At 38.1% G+C, this 24,965-nt stretch overlaps 1 protein-coding gene across 5 annotated transcripts; it reads left to right on the top strand.

Annotated features, from left to right (window-relative positions):
• The first annotated feature begins 6 nt into the window (after positions 1-6).
• lrrc9 (leucine rich repeat containing 9) lies at positions 7-22,765 on the top strand. 5 transcript variants are annotated; one of them, XM_077555438.1, is made up of 32 exons: positions 7-121; positions 1,169-1,246; positions 1,396-1,614; positions 1,735-1,875; positions 1,946-2,009; positions 2,095-2,165; positions 2,493-2,675; positions 4,077-4,232; positions 4,315-4,478; positions 4,566-4,697; positions 4,777-4,956; positions 5,028-5,139; positions 6,059-6,194; positions 6,275-6,400; positions 7,013-7,113; positions 7,191-7,376; positions 7,450-7,569; positions 8,444-8,635; positions 8,743-8,868; positions 10,248-10,388; positions 10,460-10,637; positions 10,708-10,928; positions 12,081-12,203; positions 12,295-12,425; positions 12,505-12,613; positions 12,694-12,827; positions 13,657-13,793; positions 15,687-15,904; positions 16,757-16,825; positions 19,903-20,022; positions 21,590-21,758; positions 21,838-22,765. In XM_077555438.1, the coding sequence occupies exons 2-32, from the start codon at positions 1,169-1,171 to the stop codon at positions 21,951-21,953; spliced, it is 4,353 nt and encodes a 1,450-aa protein (XP_077411564.1). In that variant the 5' UTR covers positions 7-121; the 3' UTR covers positions 21,954-22,765. The 5 variants fall into 5 exon arrangements, with proteins under 5 accessions (XP_077411564.1, XP_077411550.1, XP_077411556.1 ...); XM_077555424.1 differs by lacking the exon at positions 7-121 and adding an exon at positions 677-1,064; XM_077555430.1 differs by lacking the exon at positions 7-121 and adding an exon at positions 677-1,064 and having other exon boundaries at positions 12,508-12,613.
• Positions 22,766-24,965: the final 2,200 nt, after the last annotated feature.

Below are 24,965 nucleotides of genomic sequence, written 5' to 3' on the forward strand. Positions count from 1 at the left end.
GCGCCCTCGCGTGGGCTGTTGGTCTATGACAGCTTTCAAAATGGCTACCTAGCAACCAGACAGACAGCAGGCCAAACATGACACTAGTAAGCAGGACGGCTCAAGTTTTGTTGGACTAAAGGTACGCAAGTGTCGCACGGTTGTCTGCTGTAGAACTTCGCTGTTGTCGTCTAAAATTAATACCTACGTTTTAAGTCGAAATTGGTTTATTTTCTCGTTTTATTTAGAAATACAGGTATGCTACCAAACATTTACAACCCAGATTCTAATATTAGTTTTATGGAATTGTATTAGTTTATTACCAGCAGCGACTTTATTCCGCCTTCACATTCATTCCTACTGCTGTAGACTAAATATATGTATGTATTTAAGTGTTTTGTCGTGTTATTAAAGCAATTCTAAACTAGTGTCACAGATGATGCATCATATTGCGTTTTAGCTGATATTACGAAAGTCCTTACTGAAGGCCTGCAGGTACCAAATGCACAACCCGCCACTGTATTACAAATAAAATGTACCACTAACTCCCGCAATGTTCTTCATTGTGACGTCACTCTTACGGTGCACAAACGATGGCGTCATGACTTAATCTTTTCCGTTGCCATGGGAACTAGGCGTACGTTTCAGTGACGTGATGATACCGAAAGCCAGCACGTATTGCGCGATTAATGCTTGTGACGCCTGTTGTGTGTTCATCCAAATTGAGCTAACCCGGCGTAGCGGGCCCACCGTAGTAGATGTTATAAGTATTAGCACGTATTTGTTATTTGGGGATCATGTGATGGTAAATAGAGAAAGCCGGGAGCGACCATCTTCTTATGATGTTTGACGCCAAACGGCCAAGTAATCTCAAGTGATAAACTGTAACATGGTAGTTTGTGTTAGCACGCTTAAATCTGTTAAATTGACTTTAATCAACTACTATTAGGTTTAACTGGATGTGGTTACAGAAATTTATAGTACAATGATTAGTTGTATTAAATACATAAAGAGTATTTTTGTTTGTAGTGTTGTATTAATTTATCCACAACTCAAAAGGTGTAGTGGAATTAATGGTTTGGAATGTCAGTATCAAACCCCATATAGCAAGAGTTATTTCTAGATGGTAATTATTTTGTGTTGCATTGTGCTAACAAATAATCCTGCATGATCAACTTTGCTTTGTCAGATGCAGTCAACTTCAAAGCGGAAGGGTGCGGTAAAACATTACGAACCATTCTTTGAAGATGATGTGGTTAGAGATCTGGTGAGTGTAAAAAAAGTACTTTTTCAAAAATGTTGATCGTGTTCTATTATAAATATATCTGCATAATCTAATGTGATAGTTCTCGTATTGGATTGCGCAAGTGTAGTTAATTTTGTGGCAGCATAAGCATTCGTTCTATTCCCTAACAGTGCCTAGCCAATGGCCTTTGCTATGACGACCTAGCTGAAGAGGCGTCCAGTGTTACCTACCTGGAGGTCATCTTGAGTGGTTTTCCTCGGATGGTTGGCCTTTCCCGCTTCCCAAAGCTCCGCCAGCTTCAAATAGTGGGCCAGAGTATAAAGCGCATCGAGGGACTGGAAAGCTGTCCGTTACTCCAAGAGCTCTGGGTAGTCGAGTGTAAGGTGACTGTAAGTGAGTTTCTTCTATTTCTAACAACTTGACGTTCTAATACTTGAGTGCAAAAATGAATGTTACGGTGCCATATTTTGGTGCACTTTCTGTATCATTTTCCTCACTGTCTCCAACAGAAAATTGCTGGAGTGCATCATTGTCCTGATCTGAAGAAACTCTACTTGTATGATAATAAAATATGTGAAATTAAGAATTTAAAATTACATGTTGGCATAGAAGTCCTGTGGCTCAACAACAACTATATATCTCAGATACAGGTTTGCAGAAATTACAAGTCATTTTAATCATGATTTTCTGTATGAAATAACATTTTTCATCATCTTCAAGGGCTTGGACACTCTTATGAACCTGCAAGAACTAAACCTTGCTAACAATAATATTCGCAATATCGGTAAGCTATTTTCTGTCCTTTTGCGAAGATGAACTGCTGAAGTTAAATAAATGAACTCTTTTTTTTTTCTTGTACTACTTTTAAGGTGACAGCCTTGTTAACAATGTCAAGCTTCACACTCTCAATCTGTCCGGCAACAAGATCAGCTCCTTCAAGGTGAGAAAACTAAAAAGTTATTAATATTCATTATTTTTACTTGAGTTCATGGATATTTTTACAGGAAAACATACACAAGTGTCTTTAAGACTTTTATTGACTTATCTAAGGTAAAAACAGATATTTATTCGGAGCTTATATATTTTGTTGTAAAATATGTTTAGCCCAAAAGTATTCACAAGCCAAATTTTGAGCAAAGTTTTGTTTGAGACTTGCCAATTGATTTGACAGCCCAATTATCCTCCTCCTTTAATGTCAACAATTTAGATTTTGGTAATTCACTTGTTGAGCAGAACAAACATGTGCTCTGTGTTGTTGTCGTCGTAGGAGCTGACCCGGCTATCCTGTCTGTCCAAACTGAGAGATCTGGCGCTGAGTGACTTCACGTCCACGCCAAACCCGGTGTGTCGGCTGTGTAACTACGCCACGCACGTGATGTACCACATGCCCTTGCTCTCGTATCTCGACACCTATGACGTCACCAACACGCAAATCAATGAAGTAGCTGAGGTAGTGAGAAACTCAATTCGAACAAATATGCCTCTTAACTTCAATTTTGAATATTACTTAGGACAGGGGTCTGCAACCTGCTGCTCTGGAGCCACATGTGTAGAATTTATTTTAATTTTAATTTTTTTTTACATATTTTACATTTTTAGATAAAATATTATTGAAATTAATTAATGATTTAGATTTTTTTAGAATACATAATTAAATATTTAAAAAAAAATCATAGCCGAAATGTTTAGGTTGTCAGAAAAAGAGAGACAAAAGGTAAATGAAAATGTAAAAAAAAAAAGAAAGACTAAACCTTCCGATAAAGTGACCATAAAATGTCCAAAAAGGTAGAGGGAGAAGCAGAAAATTACCATATAGTGTACACAAAATTGCAATGACAAAAAAAGAGAAAATGTATTTAAAAAAACAAAATAAAAAAACAGAAAACATTCAAAAAGTAACCATAACATTTACAAATCAAAAGAAGGCAGAAAATTACCATAAAATGTCTTTTAAATTGTCTGAAAATGTATTTAAAAAAGGCAAAAACGAGAACATTCAAACAGTATAAACTAATAAAAAAAATAAATCTTGAACATTACCATATCATGTACAAAAAATGACACAAAAAAGAACATTTATTTAAAAAAAAAAAAACAGAAAACATTTAAAAAGTAACCATAACATTTACAAATCAAAAGAAGGCAGAAAATGACCATAAAATGTCCTTTGAATTGCCCCAAAAGTCTGAAAATTCATAAAAAATCTGAAAATTCATTAAATTAAAAGGCAGAAAAGAAAACATTCAAACAGTATAAACTATAAAATGTCCAAAAACAAAAGAAGAAATCCTGAACATTACCATATTATGTACACAAAATTGGCAAATAAGTCAGAAACTTAAAAAAAAAAAACTATAAAATGTCACAAAAAAAAGAAATTCCTAAAATTACTATAAAATGTCCACAAAAGTGTCAGAAAATTTGTAGCAAAAGGGCAGAAAAATGTAAAAAAATAACCATAAATTGTCCAAAAAAGAAAGGAGAGGCATGGAATGACCATAACATGTTTATAAAAATCTCAGAAATTCAACAGAAAGACAGAAAAGTCTAAAGATGTATGAAAAACTAAAGTCTGAAAAATTACACAAAAATAAATATGAAAGGAAAATGAAAGGTAGACGAAAATGAATCTCAAAAGTATTGGATGCTCCATGTTTTCTGTTGTGGTGCAGCTCTAAATAGCTCTTGGGCCCTTCAGACAGATTTTTTAAAATTATTTATTTGGCCTAAAATGGCTCCAAAGACAGTAAAAAGATTGCCGACCCCTGAGTTAGGAAAATATTGATCAACTGCTTCCCTTGAGTTGATTTACATGACGACTGATGTGCGCTAATTACGATTTTCTTTTTAGTCCACTGTAATGAAGAAGATGATGTATTACAACATGCGGGCGCGCACCCCTCGGAGGAAGCTCTCAGAGACGTTGCTGCGCCTTCTCAAGAAGAAAAACGCCTCCTTGGACTCACCGAAAGAAAACATTCGGTCACTCAATTACACCTTAAAAAATGTAAGCAGGCCTTCCGGAAAGCGCTTGTTGGATGTCAGAAAAGCAGCTTTATTGACTTGCAATCCTTATGTCGCATCCCCAGCTTGAACGCGGTCTTTGTAAGAAGTCGTTCGGAGATGCATGCAGTCACCTCATGGAAGATTTAAGCACCAAAGGTGACAGCTGTGACCCCTCGGCAGAGCAAATACTGAAAAAGATTGAAGTGCTACAGCAGAGATTGGCTATTTGGACCAGGAGGCTGCACGAGTTAGTTTGTGTCGTCATATCTAGAATTGACATTTTCTCCTCCTACAGTCTGTCATGTTAAAAATGGAAACATTTTTCTTCCTTCAGAATTGAAAACTGGCATCAATACAATCTGTCCCGAGCGACAGAAATGATGGAGGACACGGTGCACTTCATGTCGACAGAGCTCCACAGCGTGGGAAATGTTCGCCTGGAGGAAGGGAACGCCACGGACCCGTGGTACTCTGCTTTTTGTATTGTCGCGCTACCGTACACGCGCGTTGGGCTTCACCAAGCTCACATGTTTTGTCTTGAGCAGGTTCACTTCCTGTTGCGACCTCCTGCTCTCTCGTTTTTCTCTCTCGGATTTCATGAGTCTCGGCATCACCGGCATCAGGATCAACAGGGTGGTCCGCGTGCACAACAGCGGGCTGAGGCTTCGTTTTAAGGACAAACTTCAATCCATGCTGGCCAGGGAGGATTCGGTTTGCTTGGCACAGTAAGTCAATAACACACTTGTGTGTTTTTTTTTTTTACACTTAAATTGTTTAATAGACAACTTTCACACAGGAATTATAAGCGGCTGCTTGAGCACTTGTTCTACATCGGTGAATCGGACCAAAAGCGCGAGGATGTGTTGAACATCCTGGAGGAAGGCTTCAAATCAGCAAAAGAATATAAGGTGCTGTACATTTTGATGGCCGGGTTTAAAAATATCTAATAATCCATATTGAATCGAATTTCGTTTTCGAGCCTGATATTGATTCATAAAACCATGAATTAATTATTTTAATATATTTTTTTCTCATAAATTATATATATATATATACATTTGAAAAAATTCTCATAAATAGAATTTTAAAGGCCATTTTTTTTGTATCTTACTGTTTTCTTGAAATATACTTTTCTAAGTATTCTCGTATATTTATGAAAGACCTGACTTATTGCACGTTAAGACAATTCCGAATATTTTTTATTTTTATATGCAATTATTGAATTAGAATTGCGAAAATATTTTCATGTCATCTTTGCTGATGTCAATGTTTGTGTAAGGGATTATAACACGTGTTACTTTCATTAACTCATTCACTGCCATAAATTCATTTAAAAAAAAGATTATTAAAAATTAGGGGCAAGATCTTATCTTTCTTTATTGTAATTAATCGCATGACTTCACTAGTTAACTCATGATTAATCACAAATTTTATATATGTTCTAAATGTACAATAACAAAATTCTAGGTTTTCATATTCTTGTTAAAGTGGAAAAATGTTAAACTACTAAAAATAGTTCAAATTAATTTTTGACGTTTATAGTTAATAAACTAAATTATTCAACCAGTTTCTGCCTTCGCAAAATTTAATTTAGAATTTAATGTTTGTGGAGTTTTTATCATTTTCTTGATATTTAATAAGACTTGATGTTCCATAATTAATCAATATCGGAGTGAAGTGAATCGAATTGTAAATAATTGAAATCGAATCGAACTGAACTCTTGTCAATCGAAATCAAACCGATTCAGGAAATTGGAAACAATACCCAGCCCTAGAAATTTCTGACGGAAAAACACAGCATGCCAAAGTGTTCTCTTTTCACAACAGGCCCTCAAAAAAGAAGCGGCAGTGCCTTTAACCAACAGCCTGATTGTGAGCGAACAGCCAAGATTTGAATATTTACTTCGCCGAGCTGAGCAAGAGGGCACCGATATAAGAAAAGATCCACTTCCTTTCAGATCTGGTATGTGAATTTGGTTCAGAATCCACAAAATGGAATCATCGCAGCTTTTTGTGTAAGCGCTACATGTTCATACCCTGTAGGCAGAGTTATCGTTTCCAAAGTGTTTCTGGGCAACAGCGCTCCAATCAGAGAGGGAGAACCGGTGCAAAGAAGAACGTATCCTCGCGCTTCCTCTGTATATCGAAGTGTGCACACCAAGCATCGAGGTACATCACATACTGTATGTGAGAATACATACAATGCAATTTGTTTTTAACTTATTCACTGCCATTGACGGCTATAGACGTCAAAAATTCATTTGAACTATTTCTATTAGTTTAACATTTTTTCCCACTTTTGTAAACAAGAGTATGAAAACCTAGAATTTTTTTTATTGTATTTTGTGATTAATCATGATTTAACTGGTGAAATCATGCGATTAATTACGTTTAAAAATTGTAATAGCCTGCCGCCCCTAATTTTTAATAATCTTTTCTTAAATAAGAAAAGATTATTAAAAATTAAACAAAATTTTGTTTTGTTTTGTTTAAAAGAAAATATTATAAAAAAAATTAGGGGCATCAGGCAATTCAAATTTGTAATCATAATTAATCGCATGACTTCCCTAGTTAACTCACGATTAATCACAAATTTTATATCTTCTAAATGTACCCCCAAAAAATTCTAGGTTTTCATACTCTTTTTAACAAAAATGGGAAAAAATGTTAAACTAATAGAAATAGTTCAAATGATTTTTTTTAAAGTCTATAGCTGTCAATGGCATTGAATGAGTTAAATTGCGCATGCTCACGATTGTAAAAAAAAATGTTTTAATCTAGATGGGCTTCACACTACGATTCCCAAAGGAAGACAGTGGTTTGTCTTTGACAATGACCTCGTCTTGCCCGAGTATTTAATTTGTTTTGAATATCTCACTGGAGTAAGTGACAGTATCTCCATAATAGCAACCACTTGGCTTTATTTAGCAAACTTGCTAACGGTATGTACCTTTCAAAGGGCAGTGAACAGCCGACATCACTAGCTGACTGCATGCATGTCCTCGACCCTCCGACCTATGACACCTCAGCGGACAAGGAAGCTATCAACATGGAGCCTGTCGTGGACCCGCAGCCCAATTTGTTGACTTTGAATGAGAACGTTCTCATAAATGCGTCTGATGCCGATTTCCTCTGTGACATCACCGTAAGATGGATTTTTACAACCAAAGTTCGTACATTCCCGCTGATGCGTTGTTGACTTTGTGTTCTTTCCAAAGGTGCTGAACCTTCACAACAACAGCCTGAGCAGACTCAAGGAGATCTCCTCACTCACGGCTCTTCGCCATCTCACCCTCAGCTTCAATGAGCTCACCAGCCTCAGTGACATCGCTAACATGGTATTGGAACAAACAACTCACAACTTTGACACTGTTGCGAATTAGAATTCGGTCTTGATTGTATTATTTAACTCATTCACTGCCATTGACGGCTATAAACGTCGAAAATTTATTTGAACTATTTCTATTAGTTTAACATTTTTTCCCACTTTTGTTAAGAGTATGAAAAGCTAGATTTTTTTTTCATTGTACGTTTAGTACAGATATCAAAATTGCGGTTAATCGTGAGTTAACTAGTGAAGTCATGCGATTAATTACAATGAAAATTTTTTATTGCCCGCCGCCCCTAATTTTTAATCATCTTTTTTATTTTATTTTTATTCATTCACTGCCACCGACGGCTATAAACATCGAAAATTGATTTGAACTATTTCTATTAGTTTAACATTTTTTTCCACTTTTGTTAACAAGAGCATGAAAAGCTAGAATTTTTTTTCATTTTACATTTAGAACAGATATCAAAATTGCGATTAATCGTGAGTTGACTAGTGAAGTCATACAATTAATTACAATTAAAAAATTTAATTGCCTGTCGCCTCTAATTTTTAATCATCTTTTTTATTTTATTTTTATTCATTCGCTGCCATTGACGGCTATAAACGTTGAAAATTCATTTGAACTATTTCTATTAATTTTACGTTTTTTTCGACTTTTGTTAACAATTGTATGAAAACCTAGAATTTGTTTTCATTGTTCATTTAGAACAGATATCAAAATTGCGATTAATCGTGAGTTGACTAGTGAAGTCATACAATTAATTACAATTAAAAAATTTAATTGCCTGTTGCCCCTAATTTTACTAATCTTTTTTTCTTTTTTTTTTATGAATTTATAACAGTGAATGAGTTAATATAATTATGTCTCCCTCTACCAGCCCAGTTTAGAGTTTTTAGATGTCAGCTTCAACCAGCTTGTGAGCCTTGAAAGTCTGCAGGGCTTGAACAAGCTCAATCATCTTAATGTTAGCTGGAACAAGTTGACCAATGCCAGCGAGGATTCCACTGTGCTCAAAATGCACACACCTGCCTTGAAGATACTAGAGACACAACACAACCCATGGAATAAGGTGCGTCCAGTATTTTAATAATAATAATAATAATATTGAAAACCTTACTGGGTTTAGAAATTACAAACATAAAGAGTTTATATTGAACGTTGCTTTGTTCCTGGCAGCCAGAGGAAGTCCGACTAACCATACTGACCTTTGTGACGACTCTCACAAAACTGGACAACGCTCTGGTTACAGGGGATGAACTCTCGGATGCTGTTGACAGAACTACTAGGGCTGTTATCAACCAGGTTAACATGAGACGTTTGAACTTTGATTTATTTGCGACTAGTTCTTTAAGTAGTTATTCTTTGAAAAACTGTTAACATCATGCATACCGGTACTACACAATACATTTTACTCTAAAAAGACTAAATTCGGTCCCACTCTAAACAGTCAACTTTTACACTTAGAAGGGAGTTGAATACTAAAAAAATAAAATAAAATGCTAGTAAAGTAATTTTATTTTGTTTTTTAATAATCTTTTCTTTTTTTAAAAAAGAAAAAGAAAAGATTATTAAAAATTAGGGGCGTCAGGTGATTACATTTTTTAATCATAATTAATCGCATGACTTCCCTAGTTAACTCACGATTAATCACAAATTTGATATCTGTTCTAAATGTACAATAAAAAATATATAGGTTTTCATACTCTTGTTAACAAAAGTAGAAAAATGTTAAGCTAATAAAAATAGTTCAAATGAATTTTTGACGTCTATAGCCGTCAATGGCAGTGAATGAGTTAATATTGCATCATCAGTTCAGTCCAAAATAAATGTGAACGACGTACCCAGCAATAATTAATGTGAGAAAAAAAAATATAAAGGTTGATTGAATTAAAATCCCTTAAGTAGACAGTTTATAATGGTATTTTTTATTGCCACTGTCAAACCATAAAGAGAGATATTTTGTATATTTTAGTTACAAACTAAATTGTTTAAACAAACGTTTATGGTTGCTGATATTGGTAATCACAACTGAGCATTATTATCTTTGCATACATTTGGATCAAGCTCCTAATAGATCGCATACAACCGTGCATGTGATCCTAATCTGCAGTCATGCTTAACTCATTCACTGCCATTGACGGCTATAGACGTCAAAAATTAATTTGAACTATTTCTATTAGTTTAACATTTTTTCCCATTTTTGTTAACATGAGTATGAAAACTTAGAATTGTTTTATTGTACATTTAGAACAGATATAAAATTTGTGATTAATCGTGAGTTAACTAGGGAAGTCATACGATTAATTATGATTAAAAAAATTAATCACCTGACGCCCCTAATTTTTAATAATCTTTTCTTTTTCTTTTAAAAAAAAAAAGATTATTAAAAAACAAAAATAAAATTTCTTTTTTTTTTAAAAAGGGGAAAAAAAAGAAAAGATAATTAAAAATTAGGGGCGTCAGGCGATTACATTTTTTCGTAATTAATCGCATGACTCACGATTATTTACAAATTTTATATCTGTTCTAAATGTACAATAATTTTTTTCATACTCTTGTTGAGAAAAGTGGAAAAAATGTTAAACTAATAAAAATAGTTCAAATGAATTTTTGACGCCTATAGCCGTCAATGGCAGTAAATGAGTTAACAACAATCCTACTTGTTATTTCTCTGCTGGCAGGAAATCCTTATCGCTTGCTCACATACCATCAGTGAACGCCCCCGTAGTCTCAGCCTGGTGTCAACAACCCAGCTCCTCTCTGAGCTCATTCCGCCACCCAGAGACCTCAGCCCAGACCTGCAGCCAGACTGGGCCTCAAGGGTCAGTCCGATCAGTCGTTGAAATCCTCAGTTGATTCTTGAAGTGCTAATGGTGGCTTGAATTTGGAACAGATTACTTCTCTGAACCTTGACAACCAGAAGATTTGTCAGATGAGCCATCTGGACGCCCTGTTCAACCTGCGCTGGGCTTCGTTGAATAATAATTACATCTGTGAAGTGGAAGGGCTCGACTGCTGCACTAATCTGGAAGAGCTCTCGCTCAATAACAACAACATCAGCTCATTTGACGGTCAGTCATACGGTGGACTTCATCATAAAGCGATACTTCAAAATACAGTATCCATCTTTTCACCCTCTAGGCTTCACACAATTGCAGAATTTGAAAAAACTCAGCATAGATGGAAATCAGCTGTCCACTCTGGACGCCTCTGCCCTTGACCAACTACAGAATTTGACTTTTCTCTCTGTGGAAAACAATCTCATCACTTCCCTGCAAGGCATCCACAGATGCCGTGCGCTTCTCGAACTCTATGCTGGCAACAATCATATTTCTGTCTCGAGGGATATCTACCATCTCAAGGTGAATTTGTCATTTAAACACCCATTAAGTCATACTGTAATCAAATCCAATACAAGAGATATTAAAACTTAAGACAATAACAATTGGGGAGAGAAGCTCGGTCGTCCGGGAAGGACTCAGTGTCGAGCCGCTACTCCTCCGCGTTGAGAGGAACCAGTTGAGGTGGCTCGGGCATCTGCTTCGGATGCCTCCTGGACGCCTCCCTGGGGAGGTGTTCCGGGCATGTCCCACCGGCGTGAGGCCCCCGGGGACGACCCAGGACACGCTGGAGAGACTACGTCTCTCGGCTGGCCTGGGAATGCCTTGGGAACCCGTCGGAGGAGCTGGCTGAAGTGGCTGGGGAGAGGGAAGTCTGGGCTTCCCTGCTAAAGCCTGCTGCCCCCGCGACCCGACCCCGGATAAGCGGTAGAAGATGGATGGATGGACAATAACAATTGACTAAAATGATTACAATGGCAGTATTATCATTAAAATGAAGAGGGAGGAGGGGGTGGAAATCACAAAAATCACACTTTAGAATAAAATCAATCCGGAAATTCTTTTTGACAGATTGTAAAAATCAAAATGAATTTTCACTCATGCAAGGCCAATTTATGAGTAAGTTGACTTTGGTGCATCAAATTGTGTTGGGACTCCATTAAAACATTTATGTAAGCGATCAGTCATACATAATGAGTAATATTCTTTTGAATACCTTCCTCAAATTGACAATCTTTAAAGTGGAAGTCAACCTTTAACATTTCTTGATAATGTGTTATACGTGACTTCGCTAGTCTAAACATGACATTCTTATTAATATTAGCCATTGTTATAGCCATTTTTATCCATCTCGGGGCGGCCATTTTGCCACTTGCTGTCCACTTAAGATGACATCAATGTTGCTCAGGTCTCAGGTAACAACCAATCACTGCTCACCTGTTTTCTGAAGCTGAGCTGCGACGTGATGACATTGATGTCATCTTCAGTCGACAGCAAGTGGCAAAATGGATGGATAAAAACAGCTGGATTTTGCTTCTTAATTTATATTCCACAAATGTATTCCCAGAATGTCATATTTAGAATAGTGAGGTCACATATAACATTATTGTCATAATTTTTTTCTGGGGGGGGTGGGGTTGACTTCTTTAAGAATTATTTACTGTCTGTTTTTAGGTATTGGAAAGCCTCGTCATCCTTGATCTGTACGGCAATCCGTTATTGGAGAACTTCAAGAACTATCGTATTTATGTGGTGTACCACCTGCCGTCTCTGAAGGCCCTGGATGGGAGTGCGGTCGTACGTGGCAACAAAAATGACGGTGAAAAGCAGAGTCAGTGATGTAAATGTCAGCAAGTGTTTTTTTTGTTCTGTTTTTGTATCCCTGAAGGATGCGGCTGAATGTGAAAATGCAAAGGCTATGTTTGGAGGCCGACTCACACCAGACCTGGTGGCAGAGAAATTGGGCGATTCAAACTACACCAGCATCACCCACCTCACACTGAACTCCTGCTCCATCAGGTGGTCTTTTCAAATCTGCTGTATACATGGATTTTTTTGAAGACAAAGCTGATTTGAAAACAAATCTCTTTCCCAACAGAAGTGTGGACCTTTCTCCAATAGACCTGTTCTTGAACCTGCACAATATCAACTTAGATCACAACAACCTCACCTGCTTCTCAGGCCTAATCCACCTACCCAATGTCAAAGTACAAACAAGAGGAATGAGATTAATGACAACTGGAGTCGTGGGCTAGATGAAAGACAAGATTTTTTTTCTGTGTTGCAGGTCTTGTGTTTAAACCACAACCGCATTGAGTCCATTCTGCTGAGGCAGAAGACATTTCTAACAAACAGACAGATGTTACACAACAAAGTGCACTCCAGTGGCTATGGCCAACAGAGCTTATGCAAAGGGAGCAGGTAATGTGGCAATTAATTTTGTGAGGCAAACATACACCTAATAAATGAGAACATTTTAAAATGTGAAAAAAATATTTTAAACCTTGCAAATCAATAAAGGGATCCTATGTTGTTAACAGTTGTTGCACTCTATAACCAATAGGGGGCAGTATTTACCAGCAAATGGTGAAGATTTTTACTCGCTTGTGCCATTACTTGAGTTGAAATTATGACCAGTTATGAAGTACTGTACAGTCTACACTACATAGCCTAGCAACACTTTTTTTCAATCTAAAAAATATGTCTCGTCCATATTAGGGAGCAGGTAATGTGGCAATTACTTTTGTGAGGCAAACATAAACCTAATAAATGAGAACATTTTAAAATGTGAAAAAATATGACATTTAAATGAGAGGACAGATTTTAAACCTTGCAAATCAATAAAGGGATCCTACGTTGTTAACAGTTGTTGCACTCTATAACCAATAGGGGGCAGCATTTACTAGTAAATGATGAAGATTTTTACTCAATTGTGCCCATACTTGAGTTGAAAATATGACCATTTATGAAGTACTGTACAGTCTACACTACATAGCCTAGCAACACTTTTTTTTCAATCTAAAAATTGTGTCTCGTCCATAAAGCAAAAATCCTTTATATAAACTGCTCGTCACCAGGAGAGCGTTTATTATGAGTAGATGTTGTGTAAAAAAAATAAAAATAAATAAAAACATCCTACATGCTGTGATTTGTCTTGCGGCATTTCATTCCTTTTGGTAAAATAATGCAGCAGGAGTGAGAAGTGTATATTGAAGCCGAGCAATTACAAAAGCCTCTTTCCTTTGTGAAGGCACATTGCACCGACCATCATCCTGGAGCCTCTGATGAGCAGCCTGGAGGTGCTTCATTTGGGTCACAATGGCATCTCCAATATGGCCAATCTGGAGCTCAGCAGGCTCACCAATCTTAAAACGCTCTTCCTTCAAGGTAGGTAAAAGTGCACCGGCTCCCCGCCAGTGAAAAGGTAAACACTCAAAGCCAGGTGCCTGGTGGGGCTCCCAACAAAAGAGACAGTGACTTTCTTTACAACAGCTTTTGATAGGCTTTCATTGAGAAGCGCTCCATCACGAAAAATTGGTGCCACAAAGGCCACTTTGCTTGTTCCCCATACACTCCATTTGCTAGAAAACCATTTGAAGTTGTCTCTTTATTTTACTGACTTGTTGAACACAAACAAGCAGCAGTGAATGCTTTTTATCGCCTTTTTTTTTTCCGTTTTTGACTTTGGGTTGTGAATCAACAACACCTCGACTGGTTGTGTCAAGACACAATTAATCAATAAATCTCGCACAATTACCAGAAAAGCTTAACAATCAATTCATTGCGTATTGCGCAGTGATTCTTAAAGTGCGGTATGTGAAAGAATCACCGAATTAAATGCTGAAATTGTAAATAATGGTACAATGATTTAAAATAATTTAAAATATACTTCCTGCCTCATTTTTTATCAATACTGAGGTCGACTGCACTGCTGTATTTTGCTGTTGGTCGTGATTGTGGTTCTTGGTATTTGGTGGAAAAGGTTTGACAACCACTGGCCTAGTCCGTTGGTATGCTCATGTACCTTTAATTTTGGATGTGAGATTTATTTTATTTTTTTCCTTCTGAACACCAGCTAATGAAATGTTTTCTTATCAAGGCTCCTACAAGTCCTCGGAATTCTTGAATTTGAACATTTGTAGAGTTTTAAGTGCTTTGAAGAGGTGCTTTGAATTGTTAATGGCACTGTATTTGGGCGAAGAGTTTTTTTTTAATTTGATGGAAGAATGAAAGGAAACTTGTAATAAAGCTAGACATAGGGATATACCTTTACATGTTTACTTCAAATTGAACTGCTTCTGCTGCTATGAAACAGAATTTAGTTTTGTTTTTATGCATGTATGGCGAAAAGTAGCAAAAATAGTGAAACACAAATTTTGAGTCCCTGCAAAAAATGTAACTCTCTACTGTACACATATTTATATTAATGTGCACTTCAGCACAGTTTTAAAGTGTTAAAAAGTCTTGATGCTCTTTGGATATAGTGTAGTGCAGGGCTCTGCAACCTGCGGCTCTTTAGTCCCTCATAAGGCTTCCCTGTAGATTGCTAAAAAAAAATAAAAATAAATGGGGGTGGGGGGGGGTGATTTGTGAAATTATTATTATTATTAACATTTTATTATTATTTGCATTTTTATTTTTAGATAAAATATTATTTAAATGAATTAATGATTTAGATAAAACAAACAAACAAATAATTGAATCTAAAAAAAAATGCCAGTCCAAATTCCTAAGTTGTCAGAAAAAAAGACGAAAGGTAAATTAAAACGTTTTTAAAAATATCCAAAAGGTGACCATAAAATATCCAAAAGGGAAGAGGAAAAGCAGAAAATTACCATAAAATGCCCATGAAATTGCAAAAAATGTCAGAGAATTGAATAAAAAGGCAGAAAAGAAAACATTCAAAAAGTAACTGAAATGTCCAAAAACAAAAGAAGAAATCACTAAAAGTACCATAAAATGTATACAAAACTGCCTAGTTAAAAAAAAAGCAGAAAAGAAAACATTTAAAAAGTAACTTTAAATTGTCCAAATCCAAAAGAAGTCCCGAAAATTACCATAAAATGTTCACAAAATTGGCAAAAATGTCAGAAAATTGATAGCAAAAAAAATGAAATTTTTGGGCCCTCAGTACATTAGGCTAACACAATCACACAGTTTCGTTCATCACAATGTTCAAATGTTTTGTGGCTCCAGACAGATTTTTTGTGCTTCTTTTGACACTAAAGGTCGCTGACCCCTGGTGCAGTGTATGACTCCTCCTCTTCCCACTTTTTCCAGGTAATGAGATCAGCCAGGTGGAAGGTTTGGAGGGTCTGCATCAACTCAGGGAGCTGGTGTTAGACCGGAACCGGATAAGGGGCCTGTACGAGAACTCCTTCAGTTCCCAGAATGTCTTGCTGGAGCTGCACCTTACAGAGAATCGCATCCGTGAGCTCAACCATCTCTATCCGCTCACTGAGCTCCGCAAACTTTACCTCGGCATGAACAAGCTTCAGGTTTGATATAGCCTCCCGCTTGATGTCAATGTGAATTATTATCTGTTATGATTGACTGGCAACAGTACAAGGTGTCATCTTCGTGTTTCTTCTGAAGTTTTGCTAAGAAAGTCTCCAGCTCCCTTGAGGGAAAAATGTATTAGAAAACGGATAGATGGGAATGCTGTAAAATGTCTAAACCACTTACCCATGAGATTTTGATCAGCTGTTGATGATTGGTTGATACGGTCAAGGCGGCAAATAGAATGCATCATTTCCGCATTCAGCAAAGTAATACATGAAGCATAGTAATCACGACTCATTATCCCCCACTGTGCAATGTGAGGGTTGGCATTAAAAGGGTCTCCGGTGTGATTGAAGGTCAGGGTAGTGTGTAAGAAGACAGAGGGGACAATCAGCGAAACATGTAATCAGCTTCTCGGCCTCCATCTCCTTCTCACCGTGGGGGAGCGATTTGCACACTTGAGCCCGCCAATCCCTCTTTACTTTCATGTATTTAATTAAGATGTAAAGTATGGCAGTTGTTCCAGCACACGAGAGGGCGTCTCTGAATTCCAGCCAAGCCCAACCACCAACCTGGCAAATCATGGAAAAAGCTCCCCACCCTCCCCTCCCTTCCCATTGCTCTGTTGCGTGCCCAAACTCTCATGCGATTAAACATGTAATCTCTCCCATCAGATGCTTCTATCCTGCCTGCACCAAAAATTAGAGAAGGTTTCAGCCCTGATACATATGCCTCGATTATCCCAAACACATCCGGCTTCGATCGGAAGAGGACCTGAGGTCGGGAGGAATAAAAAAAATCAAATGTACACAATAATGATTTTTTTTTTCTCTCTTCCATGTTTATAGGACATCTCAGAGATTGATAAACTTGATGTTCTTCCTTCATTGATGGAACTCTCAGTTGTTGGCAATCCGGTAAGTTTTGTCAGTTTTGCACACAAGATATCAACTAAAACATTACATTTACAAAGACATGTAGTCACCTCCAATAATATTTGAACTCCAAGGTCAATTCCTTTGAAGACATTTGAGCTTCAGATCAAAACATGAATATGAGACACTTTTGCTCACTTAAAAAGTGGGTGGCTTCAAACAAATCACAAATGGTGCTCTCTCCGCATCTAGATGTAAATACCATGGAATAGAAGCTGGAGTTCCAAACTTTTGTCTTACATTCATTTATTGATCTGAAACCCAAATGTCTTTAGGATACACCAAAAACCAAAAAAATTGACCTTGCTGTTCCAATAGTTTTGGAGGGGGCTGCATATTCACACATCACGCATCAGGTGGTTCTCATATGTTCAATGAAATACTAAATGGTTACATTCATTCAATCATATGCAAGGTGTTCTAAAACATTGCCAATTTGAAATGTGAATACCTGACTAACTGCATGTATTTTAGAGGCAAATGGAATTTGTTGGGCTTCATGTTGAAATTCCAACAGCATATTCAAATAGATGTAAGTTTTATTATATTACACCGATGTGACGTGACACAAATTTTCCTTTTTGTGCCATGTCAAATTTTTTTTTCCCCACTTGGTGCATTTTTATTAACTTTACTTGAAAATGGACACTGTGTGTCTTTAGTATTCTAACACTTAAAATTAATTTTCATTTCTCATGAATGCTATTCTTAATCCTGAAAATTAAATACTGGAATACTAAACTAACATTAGAATTAAGTTTAACATTAAACTTAGTTTGTATATGTTTTGTTAAAATTTAAAGAACATTTAATTGTTCGCCGTTCACTATAAATTGCTGGTATAGCTAGATGAACAAAGATATAGGGATTTTCAATAACACTTTTTAACTCATTCACTCCCAGCCATTTTCACAGAAGCAACCCCCTTCGCTCCCGGCTGTTTTACTGGATTTTGAATGCATAGGTGTCAAACTCCGGTCCTGGAAGGCCGCAGTCCTGCAGGTGTTGGATGTTTCCCTTCTCCAACACAGCTGATATATGATCAGCTCATCAGCAAGCTCTGCTTAAGCATGATAACAATCCTGCTGGTTGGAATCAGCTTGTGTTGGAAAAGGGAAACCTCCAAAACCTGCAGGACTGCGGCCTTCCAGGACCGGAGTTTGACACCTATGGATTAGAATCTCTTCTTTCATCGGGAAAAAAAAGTATATTTCTATCTGTTTCCGTTTTGCAGCAATTCACGTTAGTATTTAGCTAAATTTGATCATTATTCACAAATCTATTTCCTGGTTGATCTGTTTTGCTCTGCTGCCACCTGCTGGCCGTTTGTGTAATAACTACCATTTCTTTAACCGTTCTCTGCAGTTGAGAGGCTGCATCAAAGCTTTCAGTATGCTCTAGCACAGGGGTGGCCAAGTTCGGTCCTCGAGAGCCACTATCCAGCCTGTTTTCCATGTTTCTCTCCACTAACACACCTGATTCATGATCAGGATCGTTGTCAGGCTTCTGCAAAGCTTGCTGATGAGCTGATCATTAGAATCAGCTGTGCTGAAGGAGGAAGACATGGAAAACAGGCTGGATAGTGGCTCTCGAGGACCGAACTTGGCCACCCCTGCTCTAGCATAAAGAAACATAAAAACGTATATATATACATCTTTGGGACTCTTAAAACATTTAAAATAGAACGTATTTATACGTTTTTTTGAGCAAATGAATATTAGCGTAACCTAACCCAAGAACCACATTTATCTATAATAAATCATATTGTTTATTGTAATACAAATTAACTCATTCACTGCCATTGACGGCTATAGACGTCAAAAATTCATTCGAACTATTTCTATTTAACATTTTTTCACTTTTGCTAACACGAGTATGAAAACCTAGAATTTTTGTTTACTGTACATTTACAACAGATCTAAAAATGTGTGATTAATCGTGAGTTAACTATTGAAGTCATGCAGTTAATTACAATCGAAAATTGTAATCGCCTGACACGATTTAGAAAAAAAAGAAAAGATTATTAAAAATTAGGGGCGTCAGGTGATTACATTTTTTTAATCGTAATTAATCGCATGACTTCACTAGTTAATTCATGATTAATCACTCATTTTATATCTGTTCTAAATGTACAATAAAAAAAATTCTAGGTTTTCTTAATCTTGTTAACAAAAGTGAAAAAAAAGTTAAACCAATAGAAATAGTTCAAATTAATTTTTGACGTCTATAACCGTCAATGGCAGTGAATGAGTTAATTTATTGCGTGTGTTCAAAAATGTGTGAAGACCTTGAAAAAACAATTGCACATATTGAGAAAAAAAAACTACAATAGATTATTCTCCAAAATCGTTTATCCCTAATTAACATTCAATTTACACTCCCACCATTGCAACTCCTTAATGTTTTCCCCGTCAAGACAGCTTGATCAAAAGCGTGTTTTCAGGCTCACTTCCTCACTGAAACGATCCAAAAACACTGACCCAGCTCCCAAATTAAGCGATTACATGATGGGCCGTCTGCTGTGCCTCAAACTGGCCGGCATCACAGACAAATCCGGTGACCAAATGGCGAGCGCTGTTGGCCCCGCTTACATCACCCATCTGGAGCGCGCGGATCAGACGCGAGCGGGGCATGTATGTGCCGTAGCCCACGGATGATGGAGGCGGCCGCGGGGCCACGCTCAGCTGTGGCAGCCTCGTTCCCTCTGGAGCCCATCCCCCGCTTTCTCTTCCCATTGGGGGTTAATCCTGCCAAGGGGTCGAGGCCAACAAGCACCCTCGAGAACGACACCTCCTGCTGCTGACCACATAAGATCGCTGCTTTTGCCCGTGCCAAAATCCATCCCCTCGCTTCTGGACGTTCACTGGCACTCACTCAGATCTTAAAAGCGATGGCCTGCAGGAACATCAAGTGAAAGGGTGAAAGGGTGGTTATATTTATTGAACCATTTCGGGACTCCACATAGCATGACAAATATTTCAAGGCAGACAACATTACATTCAAAAAGACGGTTTGGTGATTACTTATTGGTTGCTTTGTGACTTCTTTCTTTCTTTCAGGTGGCTCGCAACTCGCTCCACAGGCCTGCGGTGATGCGAAGTCTGTCTCAGTTGCAGGTCCTGGACGGCATGACGGTTACCATAGAGGAGAGAACCAGAGCCGAAATTACAGACGCAACAGTGAGGGCTGCACACGTCACCAATAAGTGCATAGAAAGCTCAGTCTCTCGTCAAATCGGATTTTTTTTTGGTGTGTGAATTACCTCACATTTCAGCGTCAGTTTCGCCAGGGAAAGTTGAACATTTGCAAGACATGGTCATTTCTATGGAATTATCATCTATCCTCAAATAGTCCCTAGTAACATCTGTAACAATACTGATTATGAAGTCCCTCACATATGAGAGAGAGAATATTACTATCCCGCTTCTGTCAAAATGGTTTGATTGATGACATGACTTCCGGTCCCACCCCTTCACTTTTGGTCTAAGTCCCGCCCCCTCCTGCCTCTTGGCATCTTGCCAAAGGATGACATCACTTTCGGCCCGACCTCTTTCATCCAAATATGGTCACGTTTCCTATAACGCCATACTTCCGGCTCGCCCAAATATGGGCATAAGCGGCAGGGCTGGAAGGATGACATCATTGGAAACATGCCCATATTTTTGTAAAAGGGGCCGACCAGAAGTGATGTCATCAAGCAAACCATTTTGACAGAAGCGGGATGGTAATATTCTTTCTTACGAGAATTTTGGTTATAAATGTAGGATAGCGGAGAAAAAGCTCCACTGGCCTTGACGGCTACCCAAGTTACAAATTGGGGTTACGTTGCCACTGTAGGAACAGAACTCCGTTGTAAACTGAGAACCCTCCCACAATAACAGACCACCATTGGTGTACGCCATTGTTCACACTCTGGCAGAACCCATTTCAAATCTGTTGCTACCCAAAAAAGCAGCACAGAAGCACATAAACAGTCTCGCGGCTGAGTTTTAAGTATGTAGACATTGTAAAAGTAAAGTGGATCTTAAGAGTAGGCATCCATTCACCACTAGCCTTGCACATGCATTAAATGTGGTTGTTTCAACCATAATTATTCTACTGTTTTCAGTAGACCACATTTAATTCCAGTAATTTCAGATATATTCCTGTAATTGTCCAACCCTAATTTGGGCCTTATCATACACGACTTAGTCCAGCATCACGCACACACGAGCAGCATTCACACAACTAAGAGAAAAGCACAGATCCAACTCTCCGTCTTAGCGAATGGCCGCCCCATGTAATGAGCGGAGTGGAGCGGCCTGTGCAGTAATTCTCCCGTAGCCCTGAATTAAAAGCAGCCTAAGCCCGCTGGCATCATCCTGCTGATTAGATGAAATGTGCCCGGCCGATAATGCACCAGTGGATTTACTCCCTATTAGCCAGGTCAACGCGACCCCTCTGCCCGCTAATCGGACATGTGGAAATGACAGAGACGAGATCCTGAGTTCTCTCATTAGAGCAAAAAACCCTCATAAATGCCATCTGAGCCCCTGCCTGCATTTGCTTTTATTTTAATTTTAAATCTTGCTATTGATGAGTAGTAATGAGGATTCTCTAATATGAGAAACAAGCGGTAAAATCACCGTAGTAGAAGACAAGTTAGGTTTTATCTTTGACTGAACCCTCACGTCGGACCCTCTGTTTAGTCGAATGCGCTGAGAATTTCCCTGCTCACCTTGATGCTTATTGGATGTTTCTTTCAAGCACTGTGAGGAGTGTTGCGCGGCCGCTTGCCTTGAAGCCAACCAGCCTGGACTGATGACCTACATGCCTGTCCGAGGGATGTCCATGACGGGAATACAGAGCCTCATTCACGGACACGACATGCTGCCAAGCAACAAGGAAGAACCCCAAGTTCAGTACACCCCCAAACGTGAGCACCAATTCTTATTTTTAATTTTTTTTTACGTTTTGGTTGACTGAATGTGACTCCGTGTGTTCCCCAATCCCAGACAAGAAGCCCACAGAGAAAAATCCCCCGGGCCTTCATGCTGACGTGAGCTCCAGACAGCCCCGAAAAGCAAGAAACAACGCGATAGCGACATGTCCCCTTCCCCATGGGAAGTGAGAACAACACTTCTACAGTACAGGAACAAAGTAGTACCAGGTTGATGAAATTCTACAAATGTGTTTTTTTTTTAATATTGTGATTGAGCAGATTTCTTATGATTTTGCCTTTATGCACCACCATAATGAAAGTGGAATAAACAATGCTTCATTTAGGAGGTTTCACTAAAATATGACGTTTAGGTACACTAGCAAAAGTGCACCTTCAGTGAGTAAACACGAAAAAGAACAGCTCGTCCAAAGCATACCACATCATGTGTCCAAACAGCTTCACGGACCTGGCAAAAACAAAAACTCACATCCAAAACAACCCCTGTAGACAATTAGCCTGCTTTAAAAGGGGCATGTAGTGCATCCCTTTTAAATGAATTTCTAATGACTGACTTTATTTTCTGACCACACATTTGAATCACTAACCGTGGTAATCTGAGGGATGAGAGGTTTTCGGTGTCACTTTTACTGTTATCCCAAACAAGTGGGGCGGAGGGAACCGTCACAGATGTAAGGTTGGCACGCTCCCGTCCATTGGGTCAGATGCATCCCCAACAAGTGGATAATCCAGCTTTAACACACCTCTCTGTGGACAATAATCTGCAATCACTCAGATAAAGATGTAATCTTGAGCGAGGTCCAAATGGATTTCAGAGATTGTTAGTTTCATCATGTTAGCCTCTTTTCCTCCCCCCCCCAAAAAAAGATCCGCAATGTCATCAAATCTCATGGGATGTAACTGGAAATGAACCAGTCAGCTTGTCCATTCGCCCTTGTAGGATTGTTGCACATGAGATTATACATTTCCCTGCTTCCCTTTGACTTGTGTTCAATGGTACAGTACTGTATTTAAAACAAATACCAGAGACAGATATGCCCACGCATCCGGACATTTTAGAGTCGCAGGTGAGTTGGAGCCTAAATATTCCAAAAATATTCTGGAAGAAGTCAAGCAAAACATAATGCCATCATCATGTATGAACCCCCAAGTGAGAGGTCAGCAAATAATAAAAAAAAAAAAAAAGGGGGGGGTGGAATGGGCCTGGTCATTCATAGATGAGGTCAAATTGAAAGTTTATGTAATTTTTTTAAAATTTAAATAATGAAATAATCCATTTTTATTTTGTCAATCTTATGATCAGTTAAATTATACTAACCAATTATTTCAGAAAATAAATTATATATATCAATTTAATATTATTAAAATTTTATTTCATTTGAATTTAAAAAAATACAGAAATGTGTTTTACAAAAAAATATAATAAATTAACCAATTATTTATTCAGATAAAAAAAAAATTGGGGGAGGACAATTAGCAAAAGTAATGGAACAAATATTGTAGGACTGTTGATAATTTAAATTCTCTGTGGGCAGGATTAAATACCAAAATTGGTGAACCATACTTTTTGCGCTTATGATTAAACCCACAAGTCTACCTAGCTTTTTTTTAATTATTATTATTATTTTTAATTTGTAACGGAAAAGGGTCACGTGATGACAACCACAGAACCAGAAATGGAAGTAATGACAATTTCTTCTCACTACAGTATACACAAATTAATTTTACCAAGCGGATGCAATAAGCATGCAACATACCATTGAAATGACCATATAGATTGAATTATTTATTTAAACACTTAGAAATTCTAGCAGTACCTACAAAAACGCCTCTACAGGTGATGAAATAACACTCTTCAAACCTGTGCCTCCACTACATGTCTTCAAGGCATCTTCAAAGCATAACACTTGATTCTCATGTTATTGAACCTCTCCATGTTAAAGTCAAGGTCAAACCTTGACTGTGTTGTGTCATGTTGAACAGTTGAACAAATTCATTCTTCATTACACCCATCCATTTTCTACAGCGTGGACTTGACATATGTTATGTTATGTTATGTTATGTTATTGGGGGGGGGGGGAAGTAAAGCTGTGAAGTAAAGCAGCTTGGAGGTCAACCACCATCACAGTATGATTTATTTTGACTCATGCGTCCTTTTATATAAGTTTGCTGCCAGTATGGCTTGTGTAGACGGGACAAGCATGCATTTCACAGTTGCAGGCGGCAAAAAGGGCAAAGCTCTTCCGAAACAAGCTCCACTAATGCATGTACTTAACGTGACTTAATTTGCGTTAACTCCCAGCATTAAGCGGGGCTAATGACTGCAAGTGAGTGCAACGTCATTACCTTGCTCTGCCCGCCTGACATGGAAATGGCATCTGATGGGACTTACATGCGCAGATTTGGGGGCTCAGCCCGGGCGCTCTAATGCATGAGGTATTACAAACGATAATTACACATGTCATATTTGTGCAGCACGTGTGCAATATGGATATGTATAAGTTGAAAATGTGGTTTTGTGCAGTGTGTCCTCGGGGAAGCCACATTAATGCATCACGGTGCACGAGTGCACGAGCTTTACACAGAGGCTGCAGTTACGATTTAGGCCAGAGGTGGCAGTCATCAGTAAAAAACTCCAGTCAACCCAAAAAATTCTTTACAATATGTTCTATGCACCCCCACTAGGTCAAACACAACATTCTGATTAATTTTACGTTTAAGATAAGCAGCAAAAATTGGCTCATTTTTATCTATCTCAAAGGGCGGCCATTTTGCCACTAGCTGTCGACTAAATTGACACAGTTGCTCAGGGCTCACCTGTTTTCTGAGATTGGTCATGTGATGTGACATTTACAAGATGAGCCGTGATTGGTCGTTACCTGAGCCCACAACATTCTGATTAGTATTACATTTGTTGAATATAAGATAAGCAGCAAAATCGGCTCTCAAAGGGCGGCCATTTTGCCACTTGCTGATGACTGAAAATGACATCACATTTGCTCAGCGATCAGGTAATGACCAATCACAGCTCAGCCTGTGAATGTCACATCACATGACCAAACTCAGAAAACAGGTGAGCCGTGATTGGTCGTTAACTGACCCCGGAGCAACTGTGATGTCATTTTTAGTCGACAGCTAGTGGCAAAATGGCCGCCCTATGCAATGGATAGAAACAGGTGGATT

Source organism: Vanacampus margaritifer, chromosome 1 (genome assembly GCF_051991255.1).
Source record: "Vanacampus margaritifer isolate UIUO_Vmar chromosome 1, RoL_Vmar_1.0, whole genome shotgun sequence".
Classification (NCBI taxonomy): Eukaryota; Metazoa; Chordata; class Actinopteri; order Syngnathiformes; family Syngnathidae; genus Vanacampus; species Vanacampus margaritifer.